The sequence below is a fragment of the Heteronotia binoei genome, chromosome 9, assembly GCF_032191835.1.
Source record: "Heteronotia binoei isolate CCM8104 ecotype False Entrance Well chromosome 9, APGP_CSIRO_Hbin_v1, whole genome shotgun sequence".
Lineage (NCBI taxonomy): Eukaryota > Metazoa > Chordata > Lepidosauria > Squamata > Gekkonidae > Heteronotia > Heteronotia binoei.
Window position 1 is genome coordinate 28,618,101 of NC_083231.1, and position 16,424 is coordinate 28,634,524.

General features: G+C 48.3%; 1 protein-coding gene across 2 annotated transcripts in view; it reads left to right on the top strand.

Annotated features, from left to right (window-relative positions):
- Positions 1-16,424, top strand: part of KIT (KIT proto-oncogene, receptor tyrosine kinase) — a 104,111-nt gene that overhangs the window by 54,659 nt on the left and 33,028 nt on the right. For both annotated transcript variants that reach the window (XM_060246353.1, XM_060246354.1), the window contains 3 exons: positions 764-923; positions 11,431-11,620; positions 13,858-13,973. In XM_060246353.1, coding sequence (XP_060102336.1) covers positions 764-923; positions 11,431-11,620; positions 13,858-13,973 — 466 coding nt within the window. The remainder of the gene's footprint in view (positions 1-763; positions 924-11,430; positions 11,621-13,857; positions 13,974-16,424) is intronic.

The window sequence follows — 16,424 nt, forward strand, 5'->3', positions numbered from 1 at the left end:
AAGGTGCTACTAGGCTCAAATCTAGCTCTTCTATTACACACCAACATTGCTACCCACCTGAGATGTTATCCAGATGTTACCCAATGTTATCTTAGTAGCACACAAGCAGTCATCTTTGCACTTATTCAGTCGAATCAGAAATCTGATACTTTGTGGGAGGAGCCAGTGACATCAGTAATCTGATATCTTGTGGGAGGAGCCATAGTTGCCCTGAGCCCACTTTGGGGAGGGCGGAATATCAATCTAATAAAATAAAAATAAATAAGTTGGGGTTTCCTGTTCTTTGGAGTGGAGGGCAGTGCTGCCATGAAGTTGACCTGCTTAGAAGCCATCTTATTCCTCCTGCATGACCCAAGTCTTCTGATGCAGAAGAGCATCTTCCATGCTGCTGGGGTAATGTAGGAAAAATGCCCTGAAATTCACATCTCTTAATCAAGATATATCTCCTGATTTTCTAGTTAAAGGCAGCAAACCAGGAATGTAGGAGAGTATCCAAAGAAAGGAAATTAGGGAGGGAAAAAAAAACAAGAGGGGAAGTGAGTACAGCTCTGGGAAGGACATTTTCTGAACCGAGCCCTGAGAATATAGTTGTTTTGTATGGAGAGGTTCCAATGACAGGTTCGTCACGATGGCTTATTATTCCGGTTTTAAGTTATGAATATTAATATGGTGAAGTTATAATTACGTCTATTTTTAATTTATCTGAGAAAGATGCTGTGTATACTGTATCTTAGATGTTAATTTTCCCCCTCCTTGCCAACAGAATGTTGAAAGAAAAAGCAGGAATTTTGGTGATTTTGAATATGAACAAAAATTAATTTTAAGTATCCATTCAGTGGGAGTTAATGATTCCGGAGTGTTCCTGTGCCAAGGAAGAAACCATTTTGGAACATCCAATGCCACTATAACCTTGAAAGTAGTAGGTAAATACAGTAATCGTTCACTTGTGTAAGTTTTCACTGTCATGGGGGAGAGCAAATAATATTTACATGAGCTTTGCTTTCTGGTGCAGAAGGGGAGGGATTTGAAATGCATGTAGTAAAGTCAGAATGTTATGCTGAATAATAAAATGACAGTTTTGCAATATGTATAAATTTATCACAAACATCACAAGATGCACAAGAACTTTTATTTGGGTTTTCTGTACATGAAATAACACTGAAATCCATAATAAAGATGATGATCAGGGCTTTTTTTGTAACAGGAACTCCAAACCCCTCTGATATAGCCAATACTCCAAGAGCTTACAGTAAGGCCCTGTAAGAAGAGCTCTGTAAGCTCTTGGAGGATTGGCTACATCAGGGGTCTGTGGCCTAATATGCAAAGCAGATCTTCTTCGTGGTCTCTGTGCACTCACACTTGTGGGATGTACTGCGCCTGCGCTGGTCCCCAGTCGGTATCTGTAAGAAAGCCCGGGAAAGATTTCCGCGGACGGCGCCACTGGGCATGCGCCGGCGTCCCACTGCGCAGGCCCAACGGCGCCACCGCGGCAATCCCACCAGTTCCTTTCTGACCGCTGCGCGAAGAGTTGTGTTTCCTCGTGTTCCCGGTCGGTGAGCTTTGGGTTTTTTCTATCCATTTTTCCCCGAGCCTCCTGTAAATATTAGCCTGTTTATTGTTTTCTGTAGTGTAGTAGTTAGTTAGTTCCATAGTTAGTTAGTTTAAAAAAAAAAAAAAAAAAAAAAAAGCGTTTTTCGTTCGGGTGCGTGTCGCGGTGGGGTTTTCTTGTCCTCCGGGACTTCCCCCCCCCCTCGCCCCTAGTTTTTCCTCCTCTCAGAGGACTCTGAGAGGATTTTTTCCAGCGACCGCTGTCTATGGACAGTCGCTGGGGATTTTTTAAGAGGTGCCAGGCCTGCGGCAAGAAGATCGCCCCTCCCGACGGCCACTCTTTGTGTCTGCTCTGCCTCGGCGAAGGACACCGCGTGGAAGCCTGCCCGCATTGCCTCCGCTTTTCGAAGCAGACCAGAAAGAATAGAGCGGCTAGGCTCTCGGCCGCACTAACTGCCTCGGCACTTCGCCCTCCGAAGCAAACGGCGTCTTCCTCGGCATCGGTACCGAAAATGGCTGCCGCCCAAACCCCGAAGGCCCCATCGGCCGATGCAGCCCCGGTCGACGTTGCCCCGCAGAAGGAGCAGCAGTCGGCGAAACGGCCCCCCGACGAGTCGGTCGAGAGGCCCCAGAAGAAACGACGGGAGGATTCGGGACATGAATCCTCTAAGAAGGCGAAGAGCAAGGAGAAGCGGAAACGGCCACGCTCCCCTCCGCCTCCCCCCGACGTGTCGGCACCGATCGCCACCGACCCAGTGAGAAGGGTTCCCCCCTCTCCTCTCCGCACCCCCGCTACTCCAGGGGCTAGCGCGAGAAGGCAGCGCAGCCCTCCGACACCAAGGGCTAGCGGCCATCGACCACGCAGCCCTCCTACTCCGCGGGCTAGCGGCCATCGACCACGCAGCCCTCCAACTCCACGGGCTAGCGCGCATCGACGTCGTACCTCCCCGACGCCTGGACCCAGCGACCATCGGCTGCAGTCCTCGACACACGACGTGGAGATCGACCTCACCCGTCGGTCTCCATCGGTGGCGTCTCCTCAGCGGAGCTTCGACTCGGCATCGGACGTCGAGTCTCTTCCACCGGTCGACGTGACAACGCCTGCGGCACCCAAGCGCGTGAGGCCAAGGGAGCCTTCGGTCGAGCCACGCCACTACCCATCGATGCCGCATTGGGAGCACCATCGATGGCAGTCGACGTATCCCTGCTGCCCCCAATATCATTGGCATCAGCCACTCGACCACCCGGACTGGGAGCATCAATCTGAGCTATCCTCGCTCTCCAGGACATCGCATCGGTCCAAGCATCCTCAGGGATCGGCCACGACTCCTCGGGACAAACGCGTCACACCGACGGAGCCTCCGCGCCGAACACCGACACCGACCCGGTCGCCGCGAAGGGAGCCATCACCGCGCCTATCGGAGCGCTCGGGCCGAGGAGAGTCCTCCCCGTCGGGGTCGGAAAGCGACGAGGAGAGAACCTGGGAGCCCTCACCGGACCCCAACACGTCAGAGGACCTCCCAGTCTCGCCCTCTGAGGACCTACGCTCCTATGCGGAGATGGTCAAAAGAATGGCAGCGACCATCTCCCTCCCCATCTCTCAACCCAAGCCAACCGTGGACGATAGTGTGTTTGATATCGTCCAGAAGGACACTTCTCCAGCCGTCTCCCTCCCAATGACAAAGGTCATGCTCCAGGCGCTCAAGGATCCGTGGAAGAAGCCATCCTCTGCACCGGTGTCTTCAAGAAAACTGGACCACATGTACAAGGTCCAAGAGGCGGGGGCTGAATTTCTGTTCACACATCCTAGACCAAATTCAGCCATCGTCTCCTCTTCCTCGAGGTCACGTAAGGTGCACTCTACCCCCCCTGACAAGGAGGGGAAGAAACTCGACGCCATGGGGAGGAAGATCTACTCGGCGGGGTCCCTCGGCGCCAAGGTATCGAACTATACGGCCTGTATGGCCAGATACCAATACGCCATGTGGGAGCAGCTGTCCCCCCTCCTGTCCTTCCTACCGGATGACAAGAAAACCACTGCCAAGGCACTGCTGCACGAGGGCCAGAAGGTCGCAAAGCAGCAACTAACAGCAGCCAAGCACCTAGTGGACGTTTCAGCTGCGGCAATCATGTCCGCTGTCTCCATTCGCAGGCACTCCTGGCTGAGATCGACCGCCCTGCAACAAGACACCAGGGCGCTTATCGAGGACCTGCCATTTGAAGGGGACGGACTCTTTAGTTCCACCACGGACACCGCACTGCAGGAACTAGATAAGAACCTTAAGATCTCTAGGAGCCTTGGGGTGCAGCCACTTCCCAGACAACCCAGAGCCAGACAGTGGAGCAGGTCCTGGTCGAGAAAGACTCCGCATAAGCCATCTTCGGACCAACAGTGGCGACCACGCCCTCCACAGCCCGACAAGCAGGCCTACTCGGGCAACAACAGAGGGCGCTACAGTGCCCAGCCATCAGGCAAACCGAAGGGCACCCGCCCCGCCAAGCAGGGGCTTTGACTTTCCTGCACCACGCGTCGTTGCCACCACCCAGCCCACCATCCGCCTTCGCCCTTTCCTGCCTGCCTGGGAGCTGGTCTCCTCAGACAGGTGGGTCCTCTCTGTCATCCAAGAGGGCTACAAAATAGACTTTGCTCAGATTCCAACACAGTCAGTGGTGATCACCACCCCCCCATCCCCACCTCTGCTGGCGGAGGTGGACACCCTCCTACAGAAACAAGCCATAGAGAAATTACCATCGGAAACCAGGACGGGTGGTTTCTACTCCCGCTACTTCCTAGTCCCGAAGAGAGATGGGGGATTAAGGCCCATCATGGACCTCCGGAATCTGAACAAATTCATCCTGTATCGAAAGTTCAGGATGTCCACACTGCAGTCCATCCTGCCCCTCATCAACCAAGGAGACTGGATGGCCACCCTAGACCTCAAGGATGCTTACTTTCACATCAGCATCCACCCAGAGTTCAGAAAGTTTCTCAGGTTTGCAATAGGCTCACAACACCTCCAGTTCACTGCCCTACCCTTCGGGCTCTCCACGGCACCCAGGGTGTTTACAAAGATGATGAGCGTCGTGGCCGCCTACCTGCGACTGCAGGGGGTGATAGTCTTCCCATACATAGACGACTGGCTCCTGGTAGCCAATTCAAGAGAAAGTCTGTCTACCCACATCACAGCCACACTGCACCTTCTCGATGCCCTGGGACTGCAGGTCAATCTAGAAAAGTCAAATCTCACTCCATCAAGGACAGTGCAGTTCATAGGGGCAGTGCTGGACACAAACCTCCATCGAGCTTTCCTCCCCGCCCAAAGGGCAGAGGACATCACCAACTCAGTACAGTTACTCCAGAACCAAGGCTGGGGCACAGTAAAGCAACTTCAGCGAATGCTGGGACTGATGGCAGCAACGACAAGCGTGCTTCTTTACGCGAAACTGAGGATGAGGGACTTACAGCTATGGTTTCTTCGCCAGTTTCGCCCAAACAGAGACTCACCTCGAAAGAGGTTCACTATTCCCCTTATGACGCTCCAATCGCTCCACTGGTGGGGATCCAGAGACAATATCTGCCAGGGAGCTCCCTTCCACCTCCCACCGCCCTCTGTGACCATCACCACCGATGCCTCCCAGTGGGGCTGGGGCGCCCACATGGAAGGCCTGTGTGTGGGGGGCCAGTGGCCTCCCAAGCTGGCTGTGCACCATATCAACTATCTGGAGCTACTAGCGGTTCACTTTGCCCTGCGTTCCTTCCGCCCAAAGTTGACAGGGAGGACAGTGGCACTACTCACAGACAACACCACCGCTTTGGCGTACATCAACAGGCAGGGTGGGACAGTGTCCCGCCGCCTCTGTGCGCTGGCGATAGAATTGTGGACGGAATGCATCCAGCACGACGTCTTCGTGAAGGCCGCACACCTCCCAGGGGTCCTCAACATTCAAGCGGACTCTCTGAGCAGGGGGGGGGCCTCCCCGCACGAGTGGGAACTTCAGTGGCGTTTCCTACAACCAGTTTTCCAGCTCTGGGGGTACCCACAGCTGGATGCCTTCGCCACGGCAGGCAACAAGAAGTGCCCTATGTTTTGCTCCAGAGGGGGTGCAGACCCTGCATCCCTGGGGGACGGGCTCCTCATTCCGTGGGAGGGCCGCTTCCTCTATCTGTTTCCTCCTCTCCCTCTGCTGACCAGGGTAATAAACAAGTTAGCGAGGGAGAGGCCACGCTGTATCCTGGTGACCCCCTGGTGGCCCCGCCAGAACTGGTTCGCCTCCCTACTGACCATGTCGGGGGGGAACTTCTACCACTTTCCAGCGGAACCAGACCTCCTGTCGTCCCAACGGGGGCGGGTGCTACACCACAACGTGCCACACCTGAAACTGACGGCGTGGCGCATAGACCCTTAGAGTTCTCGGGTAGGGTCCAGGAGGTCCTGTTGAATAGCAGGAAGCCCTCCACCAGGGCATCCTATGACAGGAAGTGGAAGAGGTTCTCGGACTTCATGGCTGGCCGGCCAGTCGCACCTAGGGAGGCTGGCCTGCCGGCAGTCTTTGATTTCTTGTTGTCCCTAGTAGACGCGGGCTTGGTGTTTTCCTCCATTAAGGTCTACTTGGCAGCCATTTCTGCTTTTCACGAACCTGTGGCTGGGTACTCTGTTTTCGCCCATCCCCAGTCCAAGAAGTTCATGAAGGGGCTATTTAGACTGCATCCACCGTCCAAACCCCCCACCCCACTGTGGGATTTGTCAATAGTCCTAGACAGACTAACCAGGCGGCCCTTCGAACCCATGGCCTCATGTTCCCTGCAGCTTCTGTCCTGGAAGACTGCCTTCCTAGTGGCCATCACCTCCGCACGCCGGGTGGGGGAACTCACGGCGATGCGTTGTGACTACCCCTACCTAGCCTTTAGAGAGTCGGGCGTCTCCCTGGCCCCTGATATCAACTTCCTTCCTAAGGTGCCCTCCCAATTCCACCTCAACCTGGAAGTGTGGCTCCCCGCCTTCTTCCCTAGCCCCTCCTCGGACGAGGAGCGTCGGCTTCACTCCCTAGACGTCCGGCGTGCCCTGCTTTTCTACCTAAGCCGATCCAAGTCCTTCCGTAAGGGACAGCAGCTATTCGTTTCCTACACCGCACCCAGAATGGGTGACAAGATTTCTTCACAGAGATTCTCGAAGTGGTTGACAGAGACCATCAAGCTCTGCTACCTCCTAGCAAAGAGGCCACTGCCTGGACCCGTACGTGGCCACTCCACACGAGCGATGGCGACATCGGTGGCGTTCCTGAAGGGCGTGCCTCTGGCTGATGTCTGCAAAGCTGCTACCTGGTCGTCCCCGCATGCTTTCATGAAGCACTACGCGTTGGACGTGCATGCTCAGCAGAGGACCCGGTTGGGAACTGCGGTGCTACAATCTGTCATCTCCGGTTGACCGTCTTCCCACCTCCAGGTATGACTTGCTTGCTAATCTCCCACAAGTGTGATGCACAGAGACCACGAAGAAGATAGACAGGTTGCTTACCTGTAACTGTAGATCTTCGAGTGGTCATCTGTGCACTCACACTACCCACCCTCCTTCCCCACTGCTGACGGTCTCCCTTCCTTAGGGGCTTTCAGCGGTCAAGAAGGAACTGGTGGGATTGCCGCGGTGGCGCCGTTGGGCCTGCGCAGTGGGACGCCGGCGCATGCCCAGTGGCGCCGTCCGCGGAAATCTTTCCCGGGCTTTCTTACAGATACCGACTGGGGACCAGCGCAGGCGCAGTACATCCCACAAGTGTGAGTGCACAGATGACCACTCGAAGATCTACAGTTACAGGTAAGCAACCTGTCTTTTCTACTACAAAAAAAGCCCTGATGATCATGCCATATTTATACAATACTTCCAAGGTAAATGCAGCATGCTGTCTCACAGGGTATCCATTTGTGGAGTAACTGCTGCACAGTGCATCTGTATAAATAACCTGTCTAGTTGGCAGGGCCAGTTGTAGGAGACTTTTCAGTAGAATAGTGTCTCACACAGGAAGGTACTGATTCTTGAAGAAATCGTGGATGTTGACATGGAAAATATATGACGTATCAAAGCAGTGGGTGTAGTGGAGACCCCCTGTTGGTTTGCTTGTTGATGAAGACCTGCCCTCCCCCAAAGCTCGGTGACATACATACAGGCAATGCTTGAAAAGAAATAATTTGTAAAAAAAAAACCCACACACACATTAAAACAACAAACAGAATAAAAAACTAACTACATGAACAACAATGAAAAGCCATAAAGATCATCTCACTGGAAAATGTGCCTGTGGTGATATACTATCAAAAGTGACTAAGAATGTATGCTAGTATTCCAAAGGATTACAGAATAGCATTATAAAGAACATACAAAGACATGGTTTGGAGGGCATCTTTTGGAAGGCTAACCCATTAAAATGAGCTGAACAACTGAAAGGCGTTACACATTTTCATGCATTTCCCTCTCCTATGACACACGGAAATTATATGGAATGTATTAGAATCATAGAAACATAGAGCTGGAAGGGACCTCTAGGGTCATCTAGTCCTATTAAATTTGAACTTGGGCAGGGAGGAACAGTTGGGAGAAGCTGCTCCCTAAAATGTGCTGCGTTGAGCCCAAAGGGTTCATTTGGGTATGATTGCTTTAATTTGCAGGTCCCACAGGGATGCTTGTTGCATTGTGTCTCTCGTGCTCTACAGATTAGCTGTGGCAAGAGCCTTCAGAAATGCTTATATTGCTCTGTTTATTAACATGCTTCCCTGGGAAAAAGAAAACCCAGAGTGTTGGATTTCTGTAACACGTAGTACTGTTTAAATATTAAAATTACCATAAGTGCTAAACTGATTAGGAGCATATTCATGTACTGTAATTAGCCAAAGTATTCTGAACATGTCTTTACGCAATTGGGGAAACGGGTGGTTCCCCCCCCCCCCCTCTTTTCCCTGTCGTTCTGCTTTTTAGGTGATACCATTACACATAGGCATGGGATAAAATCGATCTAGCTGCCACACTGCAGCATTTCTTAATTATGTAGATCTGTGAGGACGACACTGACTTGCAGCTGGATCAGGAACTGAGGCTGTGGGGTGGGGGGTATCTCAGAGGAACCTCCCAAGAAAGGTTCAAATCCCTCTGTTGGCCTCAGGTTGGAAGGGAAGGGGGTTGAATTCAACAGTTTCCTCTCTTTTGAGGACGCATCATTTGCTCCATGATCTCTGAACTCACCTGGCAGTGAGAAGCAGTCCCAGTTCTCCTTGGCCCAGGAGATTCTTAGGTTAAAATAAGCCAGGATGGATCTTCCCAGTTCTACCCCACCTCCCCAACTTTCCCTTCCACGAGGCCCAGGACCTTGCAAAATGACCTTCTCTCCTCTGAGCCTGGGGAAGGGGTTATCAGGTGCCCCCTGGAGGGTCAGTGGCCAGGTAGGGCCACTATCCCAGCAAATGGGCATGATGGGCACAGCTGCTCCTGCTGGTTGTAGCTGTGTCTGCTGCTGGGTGAGTGGCAGTGATTGCAGCTTGGAATCTGGAGCCAGGGATGGGTCCCACCTCTGGACTGCATTTATTATCAACCGTAAATACTATGGACAGAGCCCACCAAGTATTATAGAAACACATTTCACTTGGGGGGGGGGGAATCTATTGACTCCTACCTGTCTAATGCAAATCAAGGTTCTAGTTCTTAAATATTTGACCCCCAGAGAGCCTGGATTAATCTGAGGATGCTTCTGCAGAGCTTATTTTAATGCTGACTCTTTGTTTATTGATCCGAGTATTGAATTTTCATGGTGGTTTTTCCATTGTGAACTGCCTTCTGATACAGGCCAGAAAATAGATGGAAATCCAGTGAAGCATCTGCACTTTAAAGTTCCATTTTAATATACATTTTCCTGGAATGAATGCCTAGATTTAGATCCAGTATTCAGTGCAGGATCCCTTTGTGAGCCACAAGAGTTAATGACAAGAGAGGAAGTCCTACAACTGATTGATGAATTAAAAACTAATAAGTCACCAGGTCCGGATGGCATACATCCAAGGGTTCTGAAAGAACTCAAAGGTGAACTTCTGGATCTCCTGACAAAAATATGTAATCTTTCACTGAAATCTGCCTCCGTTCCTGAGGACTGGAAGGTAGCAAATGTCACCCCTATCTTTAAAAAGGGTTCCAGAGGAGATCTGGGAAACTACAGGCCAGTCAGTCTGACTTCAATACCGGGAAAGTTGGTAGAAACCATTATCAAGGACAGAATGAGTAGGCACATTGATGAACACGAGTTATTGAGGAAGACTCAGCATAGGTTCTGTAAGGGAAGATCTTGCCTCGCTAACCTGTTACAGTTCTTTGAGGGGGTGAACAAACATGTGGACAAAGGGGACCCAATAGATGTTGTTTACCTTGACTTCCAGAAAGCTTTAGATAAAGTTCCTCATCAAAGGCTCCTTAGTAACCTCGAGAGTCATGGAGTAAAAGGACAGGTCCTCTTGTGGATCAAAAACTGGCTAATTAATAGGAAGCAGAGAGTGAGTATAAATGGGCAGTCTTCACAGTGGAAGATGGTAAGCAGTGGGGTGCCGCAGGGCTCAGTACTGGGTCCCATGTTCTTTAACTTGTTCATTAATGATTTGGAGTTGGGAGTGAGCAGTGAAGTGGCCAAGTTTGCAGACGACACTAAATTGTTCAGGGTGGTGAGAACCAGAAAGGATTGTGAGGCACTCCAAAGGGATCTGTTGAGGCTGGGCGTCAACATGGCAGATGAGGTTCAATATGGCCAAGTGCAAAGTAATGCACATTGGGGCCAAAAATCCCAGCTACAAATACAAGTTGATGGGGTGTGAACTGGCAGAGACTGACCAAGAGAGAGATCTTAGGGTCATGGTAGATAACTCAGGAAAATGTCAAGACAGTGTGCGATTGCAATAAAAAAGGCCAACACCATGCTGGGAATTATTAGGAAGGGAATTGAAAACAAAGCAGCCAGTATCATAATGCCCCTGTATAAAGTGATATTGCGGTCTCATTTGGAATACTGTGTACAATTTTGGTCACCGCACCTCAAAAAGGATATTATAGCACTGGAAAAAATCCAGAAAAGGGCAACTTGAATGATTAGAGGTCTGGAACACTTTCCCTACGAAGAAAGGTTAAAACGTTTGGGGCTCTTTAGCTTGGAGAGACATCGACTGTGGGGTGACATGATAGAAATTTACAAGATTATGCATGGGATGGAGAAAGTAGAGAAAGAAGTACTTTTCTCCCTTTCTCACAATACAAGAACTCGTGGGCATTCAATGAAATTGCTGAGCAGTCGGGTTAGAACGGATAAAAGGAAGTACTTCTTCACCCAGAGGGTGATTAACATGTGGAATTCACTGCCACAGGGGGTGGTGGTGGCTACAAACTTAGACAGCTTCAGGAGCAGATTGGATAGAAATATGGAGCAGAGGTCCATCAGTGGCTATTAGCCACAGTATTATTGAAACTGTCTGGGGCAGTGATGTTCTGGATTCTTGGTGCTGGGGGGGAGCAAAGTGGAAGGGCTTCTAGACCCACTTGTGAACCTTCTGATGGCACTTGGGTTTGGGGTTTCTTGCCACTGTGTGACACAGAGTGTTGGACTGGATGGGCCATTGGCCTGATCCAACATGGCTTCTCTTACGTTCTTATGCTCACCTCACTCAGTAGAATGTCACTGGGCATTCACAGTTTTTCATTTAACTGATAAAATCAGTTTTCTGCAGGTGGAAATTTATAATCTGCTTTATCAGTAAAGTTTCCTTATCCCATTGACCTTGATTTAATTACGCACACATAATATACACAAAGCTGGAAAGCCTACAGGCAAAATAATGTTACAATTTTTTGTATTTTTACGAACCAGGTGATGGATATGTCAGTTTATCAGCTGCAACAAACACAACGATAAATGTCAATGAGGGAGAAAATCTGGAGTTAGCAGTCATGTATGATGCATATCCAAAACCGGAGGAAGAAGTATGGATGTATGTGAACAAAACTGTTCAAAATTCATCTGACCATTATGTCCGAATCATCAACACAGACAAACACAGGTAATATAGAATTCTGCATGCAAACAAGCTTTTGATATGGCTGTTTTCCAGGGAAATGGGCCAAGGACTATGGCAAGATCTCTCTAACAGTTCCCAGTGTTTTATGCATTTTATTGGCAGATGCCAAGAGGGCAGTGCCGGGTTGCATCCAGATTTCCATTTCTTTTCCACTATCCAGCCATGTTACTAAAGGGAGATATCATAATGCTTTCATCATCTGGAGATAACAGGTTGTGATGTGGCTCCAGCTTAAAGACTTAAGGTGAACCAGAAGTGAGAATGAAAGCTAAGAAACCTCATAACCAAGACAGTGGCTGAAAGCCTACATTACCTCAGACAATATAACAAAAATAAGAAAAGACCATGCTGGAGGCCTTCTGCAGAGTAACAGACGGCAAATTTAATCTAGTGCAGTTGTGCTGAATGCCTGGTGTGAAAGAAAAGAGGAGACTTGGCTAAGTTGTAGTTATATGGAGTGATGGTTGTTTCTGCCCCACTCTGCATTCACAGATTTTATGGTATCATTTTCACCTCTTGACATTCAGAATGTTGGACTGAGACATCTGGGTGTGCAACACTTTGAAGGCCATCTGGAGAGCACTGTATTTTATCCCATCAAGCCCAGGTCTCTAGCCCAGGGCTCAGCCACCTATGACTCCAGAGCAGTGTTCCCTCTAAGCTGAGTTAGCATGAGCTAGCTCACAGATTTTTAGCCTCCAGTTCACACATTGTTATCTTAGCTCAGGAAATATGGCCCCAGAGCTCACAGCTTTAATGCCAGTAGCTTACAAAGTAGGATTTTTGCTCACAAGACTCTGATGCTTAGAGGGAACATTGCTCCAGAGAACCCATTGTGGCTCTTCAAAAATGGGAAATTAATTAATTAATGTATGCCATTGTGTGTAGAATAGCTAGGAAATCCTAAGATTGTCTGGCAGGCAGAATTTCTAGCTCTTTTAGTGTTACGTCAAAACATTTCAGAGGTGGTTTGCCATTACCTGCACACTGTGTCATGCCTCTCGTATTCCTTGGAGGTTGCCCATCCAGATATTAGCCAAGGCCAAATCTACTTAGCTTCTGAGAAGAAGAAGAAGAAGAAGAAGAAGAAGAAGAAGAAGAAGAAGAAGAAGAAGAAGAAGAAGAAGAAGAAGAAGATATTGGATTTATATCCCGCCCTCCACTCCTAAGAGTCTCAGAGCGGCTCACAATCTCCTTTATCTCCCTCCCTCACAACAGACACCCTAAGAGGTGGGTGAGGCTGGAGAGGGCTCTCACAGCAGCTGCCCTTTCAAGGACAACCTCTGCCAGAGCTATGGCTGACCCAAGGCCATTCCAGCAGGTGTAAGTGGAGGAGTAGGGAATCAAACCCAGTTCTCCCAGATAAGAGTCCGCACACTTAACCACTACACCAAACATGGGCAGTACATGAAGAGAATGGCAGGCATAGATTTTTTTATGAAACTAAAGGGCTTCTTCGAGATGCTTTACAGAGATGGAGTTAATTTTGCATAGGATTGTACCGCAAGAGGTCAAATGCCTCTATGTTACATGAACACCTTGCTCAGAGGTAAAGGTTGTGATCACAGGTATTTTGGTAAGCTATGGGGGAAACTGACTGATGCTAAAAAGCAAAAATACTGTGTTTGTAGAATAATAAAGGTGAAGGTATACTAGAAACATTTTTAAGTATAACTATTTTGCTGCAGCTGTTTTTATATCTAAAACGTAAGTTTTAATGCATTAAATATTTATATCCTATTTTCCTTTTTGGATTATTAATTGACCTGTTGGACATCCCTAATGTTAAGTTGTATATTTCCAGTTATGCAAATCAGCTGTCTCATACCGGCATTGTTGATCTCTAGCTCTGAATTTGGCATAAGTTGGACCTTTCGCTCAAAATGGCTGCAGGCCATTTTAACCACCACATCAGCCTGACTCACTGACATTTGGCCGTGGTGGTTGTTGGTGCAGTACAGACTCGGTGTGTAGAAAGAACAGAATTTTAATACAGAATAGTTCACAACAGCTTTCTGTTAATGTGGTGGGGAAAAGAGGTGGTCCACAAAGACTGAGCACATCAGAATAGGACTCCTAAGTGCAGCACAGTTTGATGGTCCTGATCTAGAAGTGTAGATAAATGTCACATTTTCTTGTGAACTATCTCATAGTAGCTTTCTGCATATGCTGTGGATAGCGTGATTAATAGAACTGGATCTCTTCTTATTTTTCTGTAGATATGCCAGCGAGCTTCACCTGACACGACTGAAGGGAACAGAAGCAGGCGTTTACACATTTTTGGCATCTAATTCAGATGCCACCTCATCTATAGCATTTAATGTCTATGTGAACAGTAAGTAGAAGAGAGCAGTCTACAGTGGGGTTTTTTTCGTTATGGACACCGTTGCGTTTTATGAAAGCAGAACGTACATGGAAGTTCTCACAGTGAGTGCCTCATTGGGAACCTCATCAAAATTTAGAAACTGGGAGGGATCTTGAAAATGTGCACTTCTCCCCCTCCCCTTCACTTTCCATCTTGGAGTTATCCATAGCTTAGGGCTCACAAGACAATACCATGTCCCTGAGTACGCAAGGGGACACAGCACAATTGTAGAGCTTTAAAAAAAGCTTTTATAAATGCTGCAGGGGCACAATGCTGTTGGGGACCCCTGTGGTGTTTTGCAAGGATACAGCATTCCTATGGCAGTCTTATGGAGTCTAGTTGGCCTTTGGTGTTACGTTAATACAATATCCCCATTCAAAACCATTTTTACAAATACCTGACTGTGTGCAAGACTTTGATTTATGGGCTATATCTCACTTATCTTTATACTACAAAGTGTACAAGGTTTCCAGGGGGGTTAACACTTCAGAACTCAGAAAACAGCAGCTCCCCCTCACCTCACTATACAGCACTAATTTACAACAGAATAGTATTGGAACTACCTTTTCTCAGTATAAATATAGTACATAATTTGCAAGCCTGTTTTCTTGGCTGAAATAAAATACTGAAGCTAACAATGCAGAACTACCGTGCCAGTTTCACATCTTCAGAGATATACTAGGTTGGATCCGATGAGGGCAAAAGCCTTCTCCATGGTTGCGCCTACCCTCTGGAATGCTCTCCCTGAAGAGACCAGGGCCCTGTGGGATTTACCACAGTTCTGCAGGACCTGTAAGAAATACCTGTTCAGGCAGGCTTTTAATAACTAACTGGAGGTGCTCCTAACATCTATGAGGGTGCGTAGTATCCACTGTCCCACAGCATTAACATAAATTATTTTGAACCAGACCGAACACCACCTGAAATCGTATTTAAAACTGTTTTTAATAGTCAAAAGGATCCAACGCAGCGAAATGTGCCCAATTCAAAAGGTTTTGTAGGTTGCTGTGGTAGTATGACCTGTTCCTGTACAGCTGTGTAGCAGGGCTTAGAAGACATCCTTAAGAGAGGGGAAGATCACTTTAGACACCTATATTAAGCAGGGCTGTCTCCATCACATGAACTTTAATTGATTTCAGTGCCCACACACACAACCACAAATTTATTATTCATCTTTGCAATTGGTTCTTAGCCTTCAAAAGGGTTAGAGGGCATGTAAGTGCAATTATTCCTATTTATATTTACAGTGAGATAAATTAGATTGGGGTGGGCATGAACCGGCTCACAAATTAAAGTTCATGACAATTGTTGGTCAGTTTGCAGTTTGGCAAACTCAAGTTTGTGGCAGGTCAGGTCAACTGGCACAAACTTTCAAGCAGTTTGTGGTGGTATGTTCCAATTTGTGGTTGAATACATTTACAGACAGTCTCTGCTCAATCTGAATGTTTCCCAAACTTCAAAGCAATGGGGAGGTGGGCAGAACTTGGCGGGAATGTAGAAGAGCATCCAGGAGAAGTCACCTGTGACTTTAGTGTCTCCAGCTTGCGCAGGATCTGTTCTATACACTCCTGCACCTATCAAAAAGACCCACTGTCATTTCCCCAGAAAGCACTTTCCTGAGGTCACCTTTGCAGGGCTTGTAACCTGGACCCCATAAATCTAGTCCTCACCAAATTTGGAGGGCAGGTATAGAAGAGTCAGCCAGAGATCTCCTGTTAGTTTGGTGTCTAGGATGCTTGAGGGGGGGGGGGGGCATTCTACCATGTCATGAATCTCTCAAACCGAACCACTTTGTTTGAAAGTTAAAAGTTTGTGATGGTTCATGGTTTGCAAACTGCGCATGCCATGAACCGCAAACCAAACTGCATTTTCCCAATTCATGCCCATCCCTAAATTAGTCCAACAGATAGTGATTGGCTCCAAGATTTTCATATAGCAAGCTTATACATTGGGTGGAGAAAGCGAACATGAAGAACTCACCCCCTTTTTGCTATAATGCTAGAACTCAGTTGCAGCCCTTGAGGGTGGTGGGCAGTAGGTTCAGGACAGACTAAAGGAAATTTTTATTCACTTAGTAATTTAATTGTGGAATTCACTGTCAGTGAACATAGTGATGGCCACTAGCATAGATGGGTTTAAAGTGGGAGTAAAAGGATTCATAGGTGATATTGATGGTTGCAAGACATGATATGGAACCTTCACCTCCAGAGGCATTAAGAATACCAGGACTTTTTGCAGCAGGAACTCCTTTGCATATTAGGCCACACATCCCTGATGTAGCCAATCCTCCAAGAGCTTACAGTAGGCCCTGTACGAAGAGTCCTGTAAGCTATTGGAGGATTGGCTACATCAGGGGTGTGTGGCCCAATATGCAAAGGAGTTCCTGTTACAAAAAAAAGCTTTGCTGAATACCACTGGTTG